Source organism: Helicoverpa zea, chromosome 2, assembly GCF_022581195.2.
Source record: "Helicoverpa zea isolate HzStark_Cry1AcR chromosome 2, ilHelZeax1.1, whole genome shotgun sequence".
NCBI lineage: Eukaryota > Metazoa > Arthropoda > Insecta > Lepidoptera > Noctuidae > Helicoverpa > Helicoverpa zea.
This window is the reverse complement of record NC_061453.1, coordinates 11,091,797-11,114,827: the sequence shown is the minus strand read 5'-3', so window position 1 is coordinate 11,114,827 and position 23,031 is coordinate 11,091,797. Positions and strand designations below refer to the sequence as shown.

At 35.8% G+C, this 23,031-nt stretch overlaps 2 protein-coding genes across 2 annotated transcripts; both read left to right on the top strand.

The window, feature by feature from the left end:
• The first annotated feature begins 790 nt into the window (after positions 1-790).
• Positions 791-3,399, top strand: LOC124644925. The gene has a single exon (XM_047184611.1). The coding sequence runs from the start codon at positions 1,327-1,329 to the stop codon at positions 3,397-3,399; it is 2,073 nt and encodes a 690-aa protein (XP_047040567.1). The 5' UTR covers positions 791-1,326.
• A 17,679-nt stretch (positions 3,400-21,078) lies between these two features.
• LOC124640244 lies at positions 21,079-22,585 on the top strand. The gene is made up of 3 exons (XM_047177928.1): positions 21,079-21,327; positions 21,849-21,954; positions 22,542-22,585. The coding sequence occupies exons 1-3, from the start codon at positions 21,079-21,081 to the stop codon at positions 22,577-22,579; spliced, it is 393 nt and encodes a 130-aa protein (XP_047033884.1). The 3' UTR covers positions 22,580-22,585.
• The last annotated feature ends 446 nt before the right edge of the window (positions 22,586-23,031 follow it).

The window sequence follows — 23,031 nt, the reverse complement described above, 5'->3', positions numbered from 1 at the left end:
TAATTGGTATCAGGCAGAATCATCCTTTTTATATCGACCTATACGAAGAACAAAGTTATATGTGATTATGATACCAAATCGTTTTTATCGTAGTTATAAAGCTAATCTGACCTATATATTATGTTGGTAAAATCGTTTTTTCTTTATGTTATGTAGTTTCGAAGTTACCAGTCGAATAAAGCTACATGTGGTTTATTTCTCCAAAGAATAAGGCAATATAAGTAAAAGTACCTATACTCGCCGTCTAGATCGACGCGGACGCAAAGCGCGCGGGGGGACGCATCGGCAGTCGTGCCGTTGTTCTCGGCGAGGCGACCCGTGCGCACGTGTTTGTTGAAACGGCAATTATAAATACGTATTTTTATTAAAGTAGATGTTTTATGATTTCAAAATGAAAAACGCGCGATCTAAATATATGTTAAGTCTTGTATCACAGCGTACACTTAATAAAACTAATAGTGCTATGTCCGACTCCACTGCGGTAAATAATGAAAATATGGATATTCCAGGTAAGCAAGCAAAACCTTGTATTATGTTAAGTTGTTTTAAATAAAGCTTTAGCCCTTTTAATGATTTTATAAACTTTTTTCTTAACTGGAAGCTTCTAACGCGAAATAATTAAAATTAGTGGTTCCAAGTTTTTATGTGTCTTTTTTCTATGGAGTTTTAACAATTGTTTCAAAATATTTAAAAACAATAATTATCGATATTTTGAAACAATTCTCGTATTCAAAGTAATCGTGTTAATAGTATATCAACCATTAATTTAGCACACACTTCTTAACTTACTACTATATTACTCGGAAACTATGCCAAAAAATTGGGTTCCATGTGCAAATGTTACTTTTTTCGATGGAATCAGTTCAAAACTTATGAGGTATATGTGTAACTGTAACTTTTTTCTTTGTTTGATATAGAGATATACCTTTTTTCCAACTCAAAATTTCCGTGAAATCCTAACAATATGTAAATTATTTTTCTATTTTTAGTTTATGCAGACCTTTTTACAACAATTTCACGCCATTTCATTTTATTGACTTTTGTTATATTACGAATATATATTATTTGTTTTTAGAAACCGGCACGGGCAATCATGAAGTTTTAGCAACGTCACCAGTGCCAGAAGGAGCTGAAAACATTCAAAAAGACCTCTCCGAAGTATGGGAAGACGTGTTTGGATCTACTGATGACAAGGTCACAGACAATCAGTTACCTCAATTATGTCCTGTACAAAATAATGTATCAACTAATGCTACCGACGCATCGAGCTCTATATTAGTTCATGTTGCTGAAAATTCTTTAACAGATAACCAACAATTTTCGCACATGCTTGACAATAACAACGATCTAACGCCTTTTGCGCTTGAAGCACCGTCTAGCTTTGAAAACTCACCAGCTATCAGCTTTGGCGACCTCCCTTCAATTCCGACACATTACATTAATTCTACGCCTATGCCTTCTCCTTTAAATACTCATAAAAATTGCCATGATGCCTTTTGTCCGACTCATGATGATGACCACTGGACTATGTCACCATCAACTAGTAATGCCCATAGCACTACTAACTATTACAGTGACGATGAACTCTCTGCTCCACCAAAGAAAAGATCTAAGAAACGGTTGCGACGTACATCTGAGTGGTCTGACGTGAAACGTAAATATTTAAAAAACATTGGTCAAAAATATGTCACGAAAAAAGGAAAGGTAGTGGACGACAAAATTTTAGGTGCTCCGTGTCAGTGCAGATACCGATGCTTTGAAAAAATTACGCATGATCAACGATATGCTTGTTTTCAAAAGTTCTGGCGTTTGGGAAACCGAGAAAAGCAATGGGCTTTTGTAGTTAAGTATTCTAAAAAACTACTGAAGAATAGATGCTTGAATCGCGAAGTGCCTAACAATCGTAAATTTACTTTTAAATACTTCTTACCTGTTATACCTGATCACGAGCAAGGCCATAGTGAAGTAGTCAATGTCTGTAAAACAATGTTCCTAAATACTCTCTCGGTTAGTGGCAAAATAATCAAAACATCTTGGGAAAAATACGATGGCAGTACTATTATAGAGGAAGATATGAGAGGACGCCATACTAATCACAATCAGATAATAAAGCCTGACACAATCAAGAGTGTATGTGATCATGTGCGATCTTTTGCTCCCGTTGAATCACACTATATTCGCAAGAGTTCTACGAAGCTATACCTGGACGGCAGTTTAAATATTTCAAAAATGTTTCAACTTTACAAGGATTGGTTTGATAGTTCAGATAATAATATATATTCTAGCAAAGCAGTTACTGAACGTCAGTATCGGGATATCGTCAATAAAAATTTCAATTTAGGGTTCTTCATTCCCAAAAAAGACCAGTGTGATGTTTGTCATATTTTTCGGAACAAAAGTGATCCCACTGATCAAGAAAAAGAAGCATACAATACACATTTGTCGAATAAAAATGAAGCTCGTAAACTAAAAAATATTGACAAACGTGATGCTGTTGAATCCAATGGTAAAATTTTATCTGCTGTTTTTGATTTTCAAAAAGTGTTATCATGTCCTCATGGTCAAGTCAGTCTGTTTTATTACAAGCGTAAATTATCTTGCTTGGATTTCACCATTTTTGATATGGGTAGGAAGAAAGCCTATTGTTATATGTGGGACGAAACGGTGGCAAAGCGAGGAGCAAATGAAGTGGGCAGTTGCTTACTGGATTTTATAGAGCAAAATGTACAAAATGGTGTTAAGGAATTTCGCTTTTGGTCGGACAACTGCGCCGGGCAAAATAGAAACCGTTTTGTGTTCTTTCTTTACACTTACTGTGCCAAAAAATTTAATGTGTCAATAAAACATAGGTTTCTGGAAAAAGGGCACACACAAAACGAGGGGGATAGCGTGCACGCTCTCATAGAAAAAGAGGCTGCAAAAAAAACAATATATACTCCGGACGAATGGCGTTTGCTTGTCCGCTGGGCTAAATGTACAGGAGAACCGTATGAAGTCCGGAACATGACAAAGAATCATTTCTTTGAATTAAAATCTCACGTGAATAATAAGGTATGGAGTAAAAACACAGAAGGGGTTAAAGTAACGTGGAACTGTGTGAAAGAAGTATTTGTCGATAAATTAGAACCTAACAAGCTACTGTATAAATGTGATCATACAGAAACCGAGTATAAAACTGTTACTATAACTTCAAATACCCGCCGCAATGCTGTATCTTCTTTACCGACTTTAGAAGTAGCTTATAAAATGCCACTCAAGTTATCCAAAGACAAATATAAGGATCTCATTAGTTTAGTTAATTTAGGAATTATACCATCTCAACATGCAGATTTCTTTAGATCTTTACCATGGAATAACAATGAAAATAATGATGTTGTTAGTAGCGATAGTGAAGAATAATATCAGCAATATTTTAATATGTACTAAGTTTTTTTTTTTTTAAAACCTACTTTCACATGTCTTTTGATTGGTTATTGTTGATTGGAAGATTTATATTTTGATTTTTAATACAATTATAAAAAAAATTGAGTTTGAGTTTGAGTTTTTTGAGTTTTTTGCATACTTTGTTAATAGTTCCTAAATAAAACGGGTACTTTTCTAATTATTATAAGAAAATATAATTATGTTACTCTAATATAGTTACACGGCTACATTGCATTCTAAAAAATAAATGTTTAACTAAAAATTTTGTTTTTTGATGACTTTTGATTGGTTATTGTTGATTGGAAGATTTATATTTTGATTTTTAATACAATTATGAAAAAAAAAATTGAGTTTGAGTTTTTTGAGCTTACTGCCTACCTACTTTGTTAATTGTTTTTAAAGTTTTATACTCTTTATTGATATGTTTTAATGTATAGTTCCTAATAAAACGGGTACTAATTATTATAAGAAAATATAATTATGTTACTCTAATATAATTACACAGCTACATTGAATTCTAAAAAATAAATGTTTAACAAAAAATTTTGTTTTTTATTAATATATTATCCCATGTTATCACATATAACTTATGAACACAATACTTATGTACATAGAACAAAGTTACACGTACACATGTGGCTATCAGTTTTACCAAGAATAAAGTTATATGTATACATACGACGCAGGCATTTCCATATTAAATAGTCACATATGAACATAAACACTGCAAATGACAAAAATAACAGTTTTTTATCTCATATTGTTATGACAAACAATGCTAAATAGTATTTTACATGTTTAGAAAAATAATTAATCAAATAGAACAATTAATAAAAATGTTATGACTGATTTTGTTCTTGGCAAATTTCAAATCGCTCTCCTCTAAAGTCACAATTATGCAAAAGTAACTTTATTCTACGGATAGGTCGATATATTGGGGTCGACTTTCGGTGTGTAGTAAAGCATATGAGTTAATACTATTGTGTTATATAGTGCGTTTGCCTATCTGGCCTCAATAACCCAGTTACGTGAGTCGGGCTGTCAGACTTTTTGACTTCTTATAAGAATTTAAAATTACATACCTTTACGTTTAAAAAAGAGCTCTCTCCAAATTTTTCCTTTAACACTATTTTAGTCGTAGTGAAACAAAAGATTCATTTATATTGTTACTTCAAACCCTTATTTTTATGAATGGACCTAGTTTCATTTGTATTATTAGGTCTCAAATAAAAATTCAAATCCTCCAATTTTTTAAATTACATTCCATCGATATAAAGTTTCCTTTACAACGAGAAAAAAAAACAAATAATTTTAAGATCTTGAATAAATTGGGATTCCAGTGTTTGATTAAAAATAAGTCTTTTTATAAGATTTCTATCGAGCAAGTTTAAAGTTACTACTTAGCTCCTCTGCAAATATTTCTTTAGATAAGTTGGGCTTACGGTCAGATTACAGAATATTGAAATACAGTCGGAATGATATTCAAGATTTTTCTTTTAAACAATATATAAACGTAATAAAAATCATCATCATCAGCCTATCGCAGTCCACTGCTGGACAAAGGCCTCTCCAAGTGCACGCCACTAAGATCGATTTTCGGCTTCTCGTTCTCGTACCGGACTAAAATATAGCCTATGTTACTCGGGAAGAGTGTAGCTGAACAGTGAATATTCCAAATCTGTTCAGTAGTGTCGGAGTCTTACATAAAAACTCCCCTTATTTACATTAGTATAGATAAAACAGTTACTTAATTTCATGAAAACCCTCAACACAACCCTTTCTTTTAACTTCAAGGATTGTCATAAATATTATTATGTTTTAATTACATTTAAGTAGTTGACAAAGTCGTTGACTGATTATGGTGCGAGTGTGAGGACAATGACCTCGAACTTTGTAAAATGTTGTTCCTGCAATATAGTGATAAATGAAGTGCTAGCTTTTGTGCATAACAAAATGACTGTGATGGATGAGAATTCATTAATAAGAATTTGCAAAACGGCGTTTGATGCGGATGAAATTTTAACGGCCAAAAAGTTGTTATTTGAATCTGTATCTAACAAGAAAATGAAGAAGCGTAGAAAGGAAGGTAAGGTAAACAGAGATTTAGAAGATATCATTGAGTTGTTGAAATCTACGGACGCTGAAGACCCGGATAAAATTCCTATTTTTGTGGCACGAGAGTTGCATCGTCTACCGCCAGTAACTTTTGACCATCTCGACGCAACTCGCTTGCTTAAGGATATTTTGTGGTTACAGCAAGAAGTAAATGTGATTAAAACGGATTATGTCTCCAAAGATTTTTTAAAGAACTTGCAATCTGAGGAACCTGATGCGGGCACTAAGTTAAGGTTAAATAGTAAGAGAGGTGCATGTTTAATAGATAGTTTCCATTATGACAGTGGACCTATGGGAATGCAGCATAGTATTAATATGAGCCACAATTCAATGAAGGGTAAGACGGTTGATGGAAAAAACAGTAATGATAGCAAGAATCTTGTTAGTAAGTTAACTACGCAAGACAAGCGGGGTGATAATGTCAATAGTAATTCTGTTATGTTAATACCGAACAGCGAGTTATTATCGCCGTCGCTAATATGCGATCAGACAGGTACGGAGATTTCAAACGAGAATATTGCAACTATATGTGTAAACAATAAGGAGGTAGAATATTCAGAGTCATGCGCTGTTGATGTGGTTTCGCACACAAACTGCACATCTGTGTGTATCTGTGACGTCGCTGAGTGCAATACCAGTGCGAGTGACGTACATGTGCAGCTGAGCGATAAGATGACTAATCACTCAGACTTGCAAAACCAGTTTGCTACTAAGCCTACGATGGCAGATGTTGTTAAAGGGAGTACTGATAACAGCTGGCAGACAGTATGTTACAAGAATAAGCGTAGTCGTGATAAGTTTCAGAGTAACATTGGCACGAATAAAAATAACATAGACTCAAAGTTTAAAGCAGCTGAAATTTCTGTGCCGATTTACATATCAAATGTATGTAAACAAACTCTAGAATCAGACATCATTGAATATATTTGGAATAAAACTCATGAAAAAGTAACCCTTGAAAAATTAAGTACTAAAAGAGAGAAATATCATGATTCATATAAGTTATGTATTCCTAGGAACAAATTGCATATGTTTCTGAATGATACAATATGGCCAGAAGGAATTTGTTTCAGGCGCTTTTTTATTTTCGACCGAAAGAATAAAGCTACTGGAGATAATGCGAGTATTACGAGCAGTAAATAACGACTTATGGGTAATGAAGATAACGCAAATCAGTTTTTAAAGATGGTAACGTTTAATTGCAAGTCAATTAAACGCTCAATGGATAGTGTGAGAAAAATCTGTCAAGGTGCCGATATTGTAGCTATTCAAGAAACGTGGCTGCTGCCTCATGATATACCGATACTTGGCATGATCCACGAGGATTTTGAATATACGGGCAAGTCAGCGGTCGACACATCCTCGGGAATTCTTCGGGGCCGTCCGTATGGCGGAGTTGCGTTGTTGTGGCGGAAACGCATCTTTAAATCGGTTGAAGTAGTGCAATGTGAAAGTGCAAGGCTTGTGGCCTTGAAGGTAACCTTGTGTGATAGGACTATTCTTGTATTTAGTGTATATATGCCTACAGATAATATTGAAAATATGTCAGAATTTACCGATTGCCTAAGTCAAATGAGTGCGATAATTAGTAACTGTGAAGTTGAAGCGGTCTTTATGCTTGGGGATTTTAATGCGCATCCTAATCAACCGTTTTGGAATGAACTGAGTAATGTTTGTTTAGATCAACAGTGGGTATGTGCGGATAGTAAAATATTAACAGAAAAAGTTGATAATTACACGTATATTAGTGATATAAATGGCAGCAGACGCTGGCTGGATCACTGTATTGTTACAGAGGCGGCCTGGCAGTCTGTAAAGAGTGTAAGCATAGGTTATGGTGTTTACTGGTCGGATCACTTACCTTTGTCGGTTTTATGTGATCTTAATATAGTCAGGCCGAAAATGACTCAAACTAAGGATAGTTGCCCTAACAAGGTATTATGGCGGGAGCGCAGTGATATTCAGATTGGCAGATACCATGACCTTTGTAATAGTAGGCTTAGAGACATTGATTTCCCTGAGGATTTTGTAATGTGTGCTGATAAAATGTGCAACAATCTTGAGCACAAGAAAAGGTTGGACACGCTGTATGATGAAATTACTTTAGTGTTATCTGAGTCGGCTGTTCAGACCTCTGAGCACAAGGTGGTTCCAAGAAAATGTCGTGTCATTGGTCGGAATAAGCATGTGCACGGGGCCCACAGGGAGGCTCGGTTAAGTCATCAGATATGGATACAACATAACAAACCCCAATCTGGTCCAATATGGGAAAAAATGCGAGAGACCCAAAGAGTTTTTCGAGGAAAGGTTAAATGGTGCCAGAAACATCAAGACCAAATTAAAATGGACATTTTAGCAACACATAGGTCGTCAAAAAAATTTTCACAGTTCTGGAAAGCTACCAATAGACTCAATCTTAAACCGGGTCTTCCTGTGAGTATAGGAAATTGTGATGTGGGGAAGGATATTGCCAGTATGTTCAGGGATCGGTTTGTTGTGTCATCGCCACTGGGACCTTCTAAAAGGAGTATAGATGCTGAGGAGTGTCATGGTGAGTGTTTTTCTAAATTTTCCACTAAACAAGTTGCTAGCGTGATCAATAAAATGCGTGGAGGCAAATCACCGGGACATGACAGCCTCAGTATCGAACACTTAAAATATGCGGGAGTGCATTTGCCTAGGCTGCTGGCTATGCTTTTTAAGCTTTGCATTAGCCATTCTTATTTACCTGCAGATATGATGAAAACAGTGGTGGTTCCCATAATTAAGAATAAAACTGGGGATATCTCTGATCCTTCTAACTATAGACCTATATCGCTTGCCACCGTAGTGGCTAAAGTATTGGACAGTCTGCTTGACCAAGAACTAGACAAGATCCTACATTTAGCAGATGCACAGTTTGGGTTTAGACCCAATTTATCTACAGAAAGTGCAATTCTTAGCCTCAAGCAGACTGTCCAATATTACACAGACAGAAGTACCCCCATATATGCCTGTTTCCTTGACCTTTCCAGGGCTTTTGACCTTGTGGCCTATGATGTCTTATGGGAGAGGTTGAAGGAAGCAGGTTTTCCGCGTGATCTTTTAAACGTCTTTCGTTATTTTTATAATAACCAGCTGAATTTTGTTCGTTGGGGTGATACTCTGTCTGAGGCGTACAGGTTGGAGTGTGGAGTGAGACAGGGTGGGTTGTCTTCGCCAAAGCTCTTCAACCTGTATATAAATGGGCTGATTGCTGAGCTTAGCAGTATGCGTGTCGGATGCTGGATTGACAATGTTTGCGTTAACAATCTTAGTTACGCAGACGACATGGTACTGCTGGGCCCAACAGCTGGCGCAGTCAGGAAGCTGTTACGTGTGTGTGAGCGATATGCCAATAGTCTGGGCCTCGTGTACAATGTGAAAAAAAGTGTATACTTGGTTTTTGAGACGGCAGATGGGAAAGTGCCGCAAAATCCGGTCTTAACTTTAAATGGATTACCGTTAGCCAGGGTACATACATTTAAATACCTGGGACACTTCCTTACCTCGGATCTCAGAGACGAAGTAGATATTGACAGGGAACGCAGGGCGTTGGCGGTACGTGGCAACATGTTGATTCACAGGTTCGCTCGTTGTAGTAAGGAGGTTAAAATTACACTATTTAAATCTTACTGCCAATCCTTCTACACGAGCAGTCTGTGGATGAGACATACTAAACGATCGCTTGACGCCCTGCGTGTGCAGTATAATAACTGTTTCAGGATGTTGTTGGGACTGCCGCGTTTCTGTAGTGCGTCAGGTATGTTTGCCTCTACGCATACTGACGATTTTCACGCGATAATGAGAAAGAAGATCTATTCCACACTGTCCAGAGCGCGGTCTAGTTCGAACAACATACTGAAAACATTATCTGAGAAGTATGACGATCCTTGGTTGTCTCATGTAATGAAAGTGCTGGTCAGAAGACCGTAATTTGATATATTGTCGCTTTTTCTTTTTTCTTTTACTAACATAATTCTAAGTTTTATTGTTACTAACACAGTTTGGGCCTAGTTGCCATTATTTCTTTTACTAACATAATTCTAAGTTTTGTTGTTACTAACACAGTTTGGGCCTAGTTGCCATTAATAAACAAGTTTATTATTATTATTATCTTGTATGTCTCTACCAGACCTCGGGACTATAGAGTCCCGGATTTTTGGGAGGCGAACGTGGGGCCGAAGCCAACACGCTGAAGCCCTTTTGAGACAACTTTAATGAAATGGTGACACAAAACCGACGATTATCCCTGTATACACTATAGAAATGTACCCAAGGACAATCCCCGGTTCTGAGCTAAACTATTGCTAACTATGGATGAAAACTACTTGGGCTATTGTGATGGGATGCTAATGGACTAGGGATGGGGAAACTACGGGAACTATGGCACCTGCCGATAACAATGTTTGCACACGTAAAAATAGCAGGTGGAGACTCGCCAACTCACTTACTGGGCCCCCGGGAATCAGTCACTGAAAAGTAACAAGAGGGCAACAGGGACATGAGCGGCTGAGAAGGGTGAGGATACCTCGGCGGACTTTTAACGCAGATCACGCGCTCCCTGTGGGTCCAGCATCACCGGCCCACTCGCCACTTACCACGAGGCACCTACCCTCCGAGCAGGACTAACCTTGCTCTAGCGACTCCACTCTGACCGGCCGATGAAGGCAAGCCAAGAGGCGGGAGACCTATCCCCCGTCATGCTTCACTCCGGCAAGCCGGAGGTGGGGGACAGTATACTCTCCCTGGAGCTCTCGGATATATAGCCCCGCGGGGTCGCTACTCCCCGTCATCCGCCTCAGATGCCCTGCGGGGCATTATTATTATCTTGTATGTCTCTACCAGACCTCGGGACTATAGAGTCCCGGATTTTTGGGAGGCGAACGTGGGGCCGAAGCCAACACGCTGAAGCCCTTTTGAGACAACTTTAATGAAATGGTGACACAAAACCGACGATTATCCCTGTATACACTATAGAAATGTACCCAAGGACAATCCCCGGTTCTGTGCTAAACTATTGCTAACTATGGATGAAAACTACTTGGGCTATTGTGATGGGATGCTAGTGGACTAGGAATGGGGAAACTACGGGAACTATGGCACCTGCCGATAACAATGTAATAAATACACGTAAAAATGGCAGGTGGAGACTCGCCAACTCACTTACTGGGCCCCCGGGAATCAGTCGCTAAATCGCAACAAGGGGGCAACAGGTACATGAGCGGCTGAAGGGTGAGGATACCTCGGCGGACTTTAAACGCAGATCACGCGCTCCCTGTGGGTCCAGCATCACCGGCCCACTCGCCACTTACCACGAGGCACCTACCCTCCGAGTGGGCTGTTAACCCTGCTCTAGCGACTCCACTCTGACCGGCCGATGAAGGCAAGCCAAGAGGCGGGAGACCTATCCCCCGTCATGCTTCACTCCGGCAGGCCGGAGATGGGGGACAGTATACTCTCCCTGGAGCACTCGGATATATAGCCCCGCGGGGTCGCTACTCCCCGTCATCCGCCTCAGATGCCCTGCGGGGCTTATTATTATTATTATTAAGGGCGATTGTTTTTAAACCTTTCGCAGAATATTTCTCACTACAAATTGTGGCCAAAGGATAAATTTTGGGACTACAGTACTTCCCGGAAAAACACAAAGCTTACTCAAGCCTTAGAAAAACATTTAATAAAGTAAGTATAGTGAGCAAAATCTCCCAATCTAAACAAAAAGACAATTAAAAATAAACATAATTTTGTCACTGAGGTAAAATATTTTAAAGGATGAATAAGCAATAACCAAATTATTATTTTCGGATAAAAGGACCGGTGGTCCATACTTTAAAGTTTTTCGCAAAAGACCAAAAAGGTGGTTGGCGATACAATCATTTTTGGAAATTTGGACCTAAAAAGGTCTATATTGTTCCCGAGACCGCTTTGTTTTGAAAACAAGGGCCTCGACAATGTCACCATAAATCTGTGCAGGGGAAGATATAAATCCATTAGGTCATCCATTGAAATGAATGGTGACCATACGTTTTGGTGAAACGTGGGAAATATTTACTACTAGTTTTTGCTCGCGGTTTCACACACGTCCTGATTGAAGTGTTTCTCGCACATGGTCAAAAAGGAGCCCTTGTGTAGCTACGTTATTTCTAAGATGAAAGTACAATTGAAATGAATCGACGTAATGAAACTTACTGAATACCTTTTAAGCCAAACTTGACGGTCTGTATTATGTAATGACTCTAAAACGACTGAACCGATTAAGATAGAATTTAACACTGAGGTAGGTATGTACTGTAGAGATGAATATAAACCTGGTATTTTATCCAATTGATGGAATTTAAGGTGAAGCGGATGAAACCCCAGCATAACCTTCTAGATAGAAATATGACACCTTTCGGTAACAATAGGTAAGTAATACTATGATTTCTAACCGGAGTTTATTGCTCCTAAGCGTACATTACTTGAATGTGAGCGTTATGCCGTAATCGTTGTCTCGATCCTTTGACCCAAATGTACATATGATTTATGATCCCACTCAAATCTATTCGAGAGGTAATCAGAGTTCCAAATATTCTGGTTCAATTTAAATTGCTCGATTCACGTTACTACTTGAAGGATCATTTGAAGTTATTATCTAAGATATTTATTAAATAAAATTGATTATCAAAATTTGTGGCTTAGTAACAACTGCTTGAATCAATTAATTGTAAGATTAAGCAACGCTTGGCGTGGTAAGCCATGAATGTCCTACCAAGGAGTATTGAGTTGCCCGAGTAACTGGGTTAAGGAGGTCAGATGGGCAGTCACTCCATGCTAGACACAGGTACTCAACTACATATCTTTAGACTGGAAGCCGACTCCAACACAGTCGGGAAAAGGCTAGGCAGATGATATGTCTGTGTGATCTTTGGATCAGTGATTGCAAGCATGACCGGTAAGTAAAGGATGTTGAATTCGATTCCTTCTTTGGGCAAAGTTTATGTGATCTACATCGCGTGACTGTGAACAATAAAGCCTAATACATTTATGTATTGACGTATTTATCTTCACATATTTATTTATGGGCCCATACAAGTAGAATAAATAAAATTTTCTTTGATGACACACTAGAAATTCGCTAAGTTTTTTCATAAGTGGTTTTACCAGGTGTTAATGTTCTCACGGTAAGTATAGGTATTCCCAAGGTGGTTGTATATAATTTAAGAATAATAATATTTCTTTTTTATTGGAAAAAAATATATTACGAACTTCTTCCAAATACTCTTTGTTTGTTCATGAGACATTTTAACTAATTACTTATTGTACGTTTTTTGTGCTTCTAAGTCAAGTCAAAATATAGAAAAAATACTAGGTATATACAAGCTGTTGATTTGCATCCGTGCCATATTCAAGGAGGTAATTATGCTAATGATTCTCGACCCAAATCAATAAAAAAATTGGTACGTAATTTTTTGTCTTTAATTATTTTTCGGAATTCCGTAAATGTCATCTAGCCTTATTTAAACTTGGCGCGTGTGTTACTGGCGTTACAATCGTGCTGCACCCTCACACAAACGCAAACACAAAACATACGCAACAATCACTCATAAATTTCATTCATAAAATTGGATAACTTCGGAAATACCACGACATTACAATGACAAAAAAAGCAGTGCATATTAGTTATTTCCCATCTACTGTAATTCCAATCGATTATTTACGTATTGTATGTATGTCCTCCTCCTGTGGCACAAATGCAAATCAACACCTTGTATGCACTTCAAATACAATTTATTACAAAAATAAACAGCCAAGGTACCAGGCTCTCATGAAAGCGGGAGTATAAAACATTTTAACAAATTAATATGAGTGACGGCGCGCGGCAGTCTATTGTTTTAAACAACGGCCTGCTAAGGCTTTTTACGTTATAGAATCTGTACGAACAAGTTTTATTATAAAGAGATGAGCATTGTATGCCTGTTATTTTTCAAAAAGGCAGTTTTAAGTAAAATGCCAAGGCTTAATAAATGCAATGTAAGACAATAGCTATTGACACAAATATAAAAATGGTCAAAAATATTAATGTGATGTCACTTTTTGTTTCAAACGTTTTCTACGAGTTTGTGTTTACAAACACTATTTTGATGGCCACCCTAATATTGTAAGGTGTTTGGAATAATAGTCAGTAGGTAGCATAGATCCACTTAAACCGACAACACGTTTATTTATTAGACTGTGTGGTTTGATAAGAAAGTTTTTGATTATTCCTACTTTAAATACTTATCGAGAGCCCTTAGAATTATAAGAACAGTGGGTATATTGCCACTAAAATATTTGAGTTTCCATTCCTTTTTTAACACCTACTAGAATTTTATTCCCCAAAGCGCTCATCAATTTCTCAGCCAACCAAACCAAAATTGACTTTTAGTGTTCGCTCAAAACTAGTACATCGGTACCTACTCAAAAAATGTTCTAGATATAGGTATCTGATATATCTTCTCCAAAAGCAATGGGTGACGCCTGGGAATTCTTCCTCAGCTGAAACCCTTCGGTTTATGTATTAGTGACGACTGTAAACTTTTCAAGCCTCTATACGTGATGAGAAAACGTGAAGGATTATGTCATAGAGTAGGTGAATTGATAGATGCGTGAATTGCGTGGAGTCGGCGCATCTTTCGTACCTACGTGTATTTTGTATGTAAATTATTTTTTATAATTTGTAGTAGGTTAATTGCCTAAATTAATATAAGTAATACCCAAATAATGTTAGTTCATTCATGCACGATTCATCATCTGCCTTGCCTTTTTCCGACTATATTGGTGTTGAGCCGGGTACCAGTTTTTTTCATCGAACGACTGCCTATTCGACCTCCTCATCTCAGTTATATCATTAACATGCACAATCACTTTATGCGCAACCTTCACATGATTGATGAGATGATATGATTTCTAAACGTTTATTAATTTCTTCCACACAAAAAAAAACTTAACAAGAATGGTATCAAACCATGATCCTGTCTACCGTCTTCACACTTACTCTTTGGCCCTCTCATCTCGTAAACCGTGGAGAATGAGGCAGGACTTCACCATTCTAACACAAATTAAATAGTTTTATCTTGAAGTATTGCCTTCGTTAGTACAGTCGGGACCAACGACCAGAATATTAAAATATATCCAGGTGTGATGAATTGTTTTAAAGAGGGTGTAGGTAAATAGGAGAAACTTAGCCTATGATTTGATAAAAATATGGATTGTTCTCTATCTTCCTGCTCTCTTTGGGCTGATGATGAAACCCCAAACACAACAAGAACCCTAAAAGTAGGGAAGTAAAAAAGTAGTATACCTAAGTATATGCATAGACCAATAAGAGTTATTGGTCTATGATATATGTAAACATGAATAGCAAATATTTTGTGAATTTTGTAATATTTTTGTATGAAACTGTACGTCCATGCGCTCGTACTCTCAAGTTGAAGTAAAACCGTCCGAACATTTTGAAGGAATATTGTTTTAATAAGATCGGTCCAATCCGCCTTTCCGCCTTGAGTAAGGGCATAGCTTTCAGTATCACGCTTATTCCTTCTCTGAATGAGAAGAGGTCTGTACCTAGCAGAAAGACAAGGAAAAAGGCCGATAAATATGATGATCATGCTATGATTACTTCGCCACAAGCCACCTACACCCTTTCAACACCAAAATCGCAATATTATCAATGTAACAGTTTACGTGATTACAGGAGTAAATTGTGTTGATTAGTTGAGCTGCCCTTTGAGGTAGGTATCTGAGTGCGGCCTCTATTACCAGTTAACTACATTGCCCATGGCGGTGTTATGGGATGGAAGCACTGCTCGAGATGTAGCTTCGGGGTGAGTTGGTTCCTGGTAATGTTAGCGAATTCACTACTACATTAGTTCCCTTTTTTGTTGTTTTGTCGGATTTTAATATCAGGTTTTTATGTCATTAAAACATCGGCAGTATCTCTTTTGAATTATTGAAGAGAATGAAAATAACATTGAGAAAATGACACAAAACACAATGTGCACAAAAATTTGTACGTGTCTGAATTGAAATATTTTGATCATAAACCTCAAATCTTGAGTTAATATCTGCAAAAATAAATCTAATACCTATCAAAAGTATGCTACGTTTTTTTTTTCAGAAATAAGACATTATGTCGAAATTATTTCATAGTATTTTTAGTAATTCATTCAAACTTCGGTTTACATAATTCAAAGTTAAGATCGATTGTGGAGTCATGAACGGGAATGTTCGGCTGCCATTATCCATGCTAATGCAAATGGCCACTTTAATAGCCGTCGTCTTGTTTAAATTTCACGTTTGTGCCACTCTTCATTTATCTCAGAATTATTGCTCTAATTCATGGTTCTGTTGTTTTGGAGCTGATGAAATAAAAAAAACTCCAATAAATAGAACAATATATTTATTATCTGATCAAAACTATATAATAATCTTATTATACGTAAAAATATTTGTTCATCGAGAACTTCCTAATAAACAATTCCTGTAAGACTCAGAAATATTATATTGAAAAACATAAGAAACCTTTTACTATTTTTATCCTTTTAAGGTCGAGTAAATTTCAGAGAAGTCTAGACATTGTGTAAAAGGATCTAAGTACATCCAGACAAGTCAATATTGACAATAGACCTACTACAATGTTGTATACAAGATGTAACTTACTGGGAACTACAAAATAAAACATTTGCTACCAATGGAATGAAAACAGGAGACTTTCGTCAAACAAATTGACTGTCTGTTCGGATACACCCAGCTCAATCTTAAACGGTATCTATGTTATGGACCATGTGATTAATTCGGGCATTATTTATAATGCCCGAGCATTATGAATAATGTCTAGCTTTATCGGGCCAAGTGATTAATAACTATCTTAACTTCATTATTTATCACATTGCACGGGCATTATTATATTGCTACATGATAGTTGGGCAAATTGATAATAAAGCTATATTTTATGCGGTGCGAGGGTGGCAGTTGTTCTATCTTATTCTATCTCTTCATAAATAAATCCTGTTACTTGCTACATATTTTATGATTATTGTTTTAAATTATATGTTCTATTTTAATGGGAAATTATAAGTCTAGCCACAAAATTATTAATTGGACAATTGTCATCTAATTTACTAACTCGGCCTCGTTTTTCTTGATGTCATTTTTCTTGGTTCCTTTTTTTTATGTTAGAATTTAATTTGGATTCAAAACATTGTATTAAAATCTGAACTTAGTGACGAAAACGAATCGCTGCAAAACCGACTCCACGTAGTCTTATCTGCCCTACTCCTAGAGTGCAATTCAAAACTGCGTAGGCGCGGAGGGGCGAGGCGGCCTGCGAGCTGAGGCGCAGGTAGTTGAAGCGCTCGCCGCCACGGCTGAGGCTGGCCGGCTGAGCCGGCCAGCAAGCCGAAGCTGCGGTGGTGAGCGTGAAAACCATCTGCGACGATAAGCTCGCATGGGACCGCCGGAGCCCCGCAGCGCCGGAGCCGTGACAGAAGCCATGCTTGCTGCATGTTGCATGCTTACTTCCATGCTCTGTCAATTGATATGGGATGTGTTGTGGCTGACTTAGTAATAGAAGGCAACATACGTTTTTGGGGGCGAGTAATGATATTAAAAAGAAGCCTGTTTAAATAGCACCCTATTTTAATTATATTTTCTATGTGACTTTTATTTAGAGAAGCTAAATAATAAAAGTTAATTATGCCAAATAATGAGTCCGATCGCTTAAACTTTAGTTTATTTTGTTTTATAATAATAAGTCATTTGTATAAAACAAAGATACGTTGTAAATTTTTGGTTTTAAATTTAATTATATTTTATGTTATATTTTTAATATGACTTTCCTTAACTTTTAAATGCAAAAACTAATGGATTTTTAAGGCAGAAGTCCTTCATAATTCATCCAAATCATGAGGCTGATTATTTAAGTGGTTTAATATTTAGTTTATTTTAAGTTAAATGTCAATAACAATAAAAAAAAATGAAATTAAATATGTTTGTATTACTTTGCCCAAAAGGTCACGGGCAATATATATAGTGCCCGGTCAATTTGATTATTTGAATAATTATTATCAAATTGCACTCTCATATTGGGCATTATTCATAATGACCGGGCATTATGTATACTGCCCAATTTATCACTTGGTCCATAACATCTATTTATCATTCTTATTTCTATAGATAACTTTTTTAAATTTTAATTTAAATTAACTTACCATACTCCTGCCCTTTTCCTTATTTTCTCTGCTTAACGTCTCACAAGTAACATTCTTTCTCTATTTTAAAAATACTGACCGCTTTATTTTCTGTAAATATTATATTTTCTTAAAAGAAATGTAACAACTAAGTTCACAATTTCAAGCTTTCGACTCCAAGTTTTTCGACCTACATACAAAAAATATAGGGCCGTTACACATGGCGTATGTAAATGACATCCATTAGTACCTCTCGTTACAAAGTTAGTCAAAATTTATTCTTAAGACTTTATTCTTAGGACTTTCCATTCTCAAAAGTTTTTCCTTTGCTCCCCAGCAATGTTAAATCAAGTGTATCTTTCGAAGAATTTTCAGAATAAAATACTTTAACTATTAACATGTTGGAATATTTGAAGATTTTAATTGGCGAAAAATAAGTTTTGTGCGTAATATTTATTTTTCAATTTATTGAGCTTCTTGGAAAATATATCAAGCGAGGCAAGTCTATGTAAAGTTTTTAAACATTGATCGATTCTCTGGCATAAAATTTTTCGCTGTATTTTGACAACTAGTATGGGTAATATATTTCTCTTTAACTTCCCCTTTTTACACCACGAGAACTATAAAAGAAGAACCCCAAATAAAATTACTACGTATGTAGAGGTGGAGACTGATTTTGAGAACTGTATTGTTTTATTCATTTGCGTTTTAAGAACAAACCTTGAAAAATTAAATCCCCTAACTATTTCTTCCTACGTACAAAATCTACATTTCTCGCCGAAACTTGTGGGTAATTTAACGGTAAGTATATTTTCAAGAATAATTTATTCCTCTCACGACCACGACCGGGTGCATGCTACACTTTACAAAGGCTATTTGTTAAAGAATGTGCAACTGCATCAACTGTGCTACGGAAAGAAATATGCGCGTGGAATTCCGAATTTTCCAGATTGGAAGAAAATCTTGCGGCAGAAATGCTTGAAAGTACTTTAATAGAAAAAGTGTGTCAAGTTATGTAACTTTAGTATGAATTGAGGGCGTGAGTATTGTTTCAAAATCAAGCTTTTCATTAATAAAGTGAACATCTGTTCCCTCGTCGACAATTTTTGATGATTGATTAGGAATTATTATCACAATAAAATTTTGACTACACCATAAGAGAAGCCTACCTAATGTAATTTGTTGGCCAAACATGTAGCTAAACATGCTTTTGCTACATGTTTAACTACATATTTTTGTTGACTAAGTTTTAACTTACAACATCTGAAGATACGTTACACAAAGTTTTCTGAACACAACATTCAAGTCAGCCAGAGCTATCATTACAAACAAAATAATAGCCGAACTTCTTCCAAACTCCAGATTACAAGGAATATTTAATTTTTCACTCAAACTTTTGTTATCCCATCTTCAGTTAAATTGCATAATTAGTCCGGACAATCGGCCAATTATCGTAATCTTACAACTTCGCCGAGTTTTGCTATTCATAACTAAATAACTTTTGTAATTGATTATTATACTTTCCTTCTTCGTTGTACGATAAAGGGGAACATTGCTTCTAAATTGGAATTGGATAAGAAATTATCAAATTTTACACCCTGCGTATTATTTTGGTAGCAAGCTCTTTGAGATGTCTACATCAATCGCATTAGATCAAATGAATGAATGTTCATTCTAACGTCGGCATTCTCAAATAAGCTTTAGTTCTAGTAGGTATAAATATTAAGAAAGTCTCGTAATTGGCCTATATCCAGCTAAGAACTAACGTTATAGGACCATGAAATTTCCCTAAAATAAATGAATAAACGTAGACGCGGGGATTCTGTTTGCTCATTTATTTATTTATTAATTCATCAACTTACTTGTGTTGTGTCAAAGGGTTAATAGTCTAGATTATTTTTCTCTTAACACAAAGGTTAACTCTACACTACAATAAATTAGCTATCACAACAATGCTTGTATCGCGTGCTTTAAAACTACCTCACGTTGTAAAACTATCTAAACTGCTGTTAGAAAACAAACAACTCTTAAACACCATGTTTGTTCAACATATGCCACGTTACATGATCATACTATTTATGGGGTTAAGGTTATTATTATTGACGGTGATGGGGGTTCTACACCCCAAAGGTAAAACAGTTATTTTATCTATGATTGGGCTATCCATCCATCTTTTTACCTCAGGAATCATGTAGCTGAGCAGTTAAATATTTTACAGATAATGGTAAAACTGATATATTTACAGAAATAATTCATAAAATATCCAGAATTAATAAAGTCTAGACTTGCATATTAGTGTAGTTGTTACCCTGGAGTATATAATAAACATTTCACCACTACAAACAGCTAATTATCAAACTTTCACTTACACAAGACTGAGGCAATTTTGGATACTCCATGGAAACCAATTATCACAGAGAATTTATAATATTTATTTGTTACTGAAGGTACTTTGGAATTTATAATATTTATTTATTACCTTCTGTAATCTCTCTCTCTGTCTCTCTCCATCTGTAACTCTTTCATCCTAGAACGGTTAAACCTATTGAGATGAAAACACACACGGAATAAACGTAGGCTCCTAGTTACCCGTTTGATGGAACATGAATCCTTTGGAAAATTAATGAAAACATGAAAATATGAAAAAACATGTACATTCATAAATTAATGACTAATGTATTCCAACTCAACCTTCAGTAATTAATGACGCTTTTAGTTTACATTGCAATAAGATTGTTAAGTCAATATTTGTACAATTTCAAGAACTTATTTAAAGTGAACGAACTCGTACGAAGCACGTTAGAATAACATTAATTAGTACTTATTATAACGAATGTGTTTCAAGTGCTGTTGAGTAAAGATTAGAAACAATAATATTTGAGAATTTCACAGTTGACACCAAAGGTTTAAGACATTAGATAATATAAGCTCTAAGATAAATATTTTTTTGCTAAGTATTCAATAGAAGAAATTCATAACGGTTCAGGAAAAATAAAATAAAATTCATGACATGTCATGTTAGAAGCCGCAAATACGTCATTTCATACGCATGTTTACTACCCTTTTTATTTCTAGCAAATCGTATTAACGTTTTATAATACCATAAAATGTTAGTATTGTTACGTAATAAAACTACTAGGTTTTCTAGATCTTTCAATATTTTACTGCATTTTTTTGCTTTCATATTTCTCGCTCACTTATACGTTCGTCTTCAACAGGAACTAATGTGTGTCTGACAAAATCCGTTCCAATTTCAAATTGTGGAAATATTAATCTTTGAATTTCGAAACTAGATTTGAATTCCATTTTCAAAATGGTGCACAAGCTTGTCTTATGTGCTTACGTCACGGTAAAAATTGCAATGGTCTACTCTCGGCCTCAAGATATGTTTTACTCTGATTCAAATACCATGGTGATTGGCAATCTAAAAAAGAGGGAGGTGATACCACTGAATCCGTACTTCAGTCCGTATAGAAGGAGGTATGGTCAAGATCCACAGAACGAGTTGAACTATAGAAGGACCAAAGACATACGAGAGGAATTTGTCGACCGAAGGTTCGAGGTAAATGATAATGACAATTCTTATGTATTTGTTTTTGGACAATATGATTCTTCTTAAATATACATTAGGTTATATAACTAGTGCCCAAGTTATACAAAAGAAATTTAATATTTTTTAATTTTATCATCAGATACAAAATGATCCGCAGGAATTCGAATTTTCGATCGGATAAAGATTTCAAACATTTTAGTTTCTGGGACAGAACTTATATTATTGTGAAAGTGTTAGTGAGTGAATAGTTTTATTACAAAGAGACTCGTTTATTTTAAGAAATGTTAATAAAAGCGAGTTTATATTACACAGCTTTTTCTTTACAAAAACTATTTTCTGTTGAAGCTAATTTACCGCTTCCTACCTACATCTTGATGGGACCACCTTTCCACGTTATGTCCTATAATCTTTGAACAATATTTAATGTTATTGGTTGTCATTAGAGCTTTATAGAGTATATCATAGTCTTAAAAGTGCGAAAATTACTTAAAATCAATTAGAAATATCATATTATTTTCTCTCTATTCCAGTTAACGGAATCGCAGATAAGAGAGGCAAAACTAGATAATAAAGAAAACTTGGAGAAACTGCACAACGAACTAAGATGGCTGGCCATCGATGACGATGAAGGAATCGGTACATTGCCATTATTACAATATTTTTATAGGAGCATTCAATAAAGCTACAAGCTAACAAAGTAGCTAACTTGCCAAAGAAAAATCCCGTACTGCGCTCATCAACAAGCATGCCTAATGCTGTGAGTATAGGCAAACCTCCCGACATTGGTTGAGGCCTTTGATCAGCAGTGGACGTTTCTAGGCTGTGACGACGACAATATTTTGACTAGGTGGAAATTTGAAGTTAAAATACAATAGGTATTATAGGTTAGCACAAGCAAAACAATAGTCACGCGTATATTTGTAAGGGTTCCCACACAAACAGGTATGGTTACCCTAACAAACGATTTGAAGTACCTACAAATCGCTCGCAGTTTTGTGGGCGCCCCAAGATGCAAACTTTAATTGAACTCATTCCTAAATATTAAAAAGGTTTGCTAACATTCAATCTTCTTATATTAACAAGACTACAGCAGGAAATGTACCTAATAAGTCAAAAAGTGTTTAGTTCTAAATCCACAGACAGCACGAGTGCTCCTATAAAAATATTAAACAATCGATCTCCTTTTACTTCAAGTCGTTCGTCAATTATTTTTCTATTTACAGATCAACAGCAAAACATGTTGCTTATCGAACCGCGATAATTTAAGGCAACGCCAAACTTGCGAAATTTTATTATGCATAAAACATTATAGTGATTTGGATTTTTTATTTAGAAATTGTGAAATATAGAATTATATATAGAATTCAGAAACCTTATCAAACACTAGACTCTCTACAATATTTTCAGATACTAGCATCAACTATTTTGTTTACAGATAGTCCACTATTTATTACCATTTCCGGTCACACAGACGGTTAATGTTAAACTTGAAACAAATAAATAGTAAAAATACATTTCTGATTTCAATTTCCTATTTTAGGGCATTATAAAGATCAAAAAAGCTTTAGGCAACATGATACACGTAAAACATATTTTGAGGCACTCAGATATTTATACAACCTTATTTACATGTGGGCATTCGATAAAAATTAGGCACTCATGCCTCTTGCAACTAAAAATCGATATAAATTATGAAAAATGAACATTTCTAAA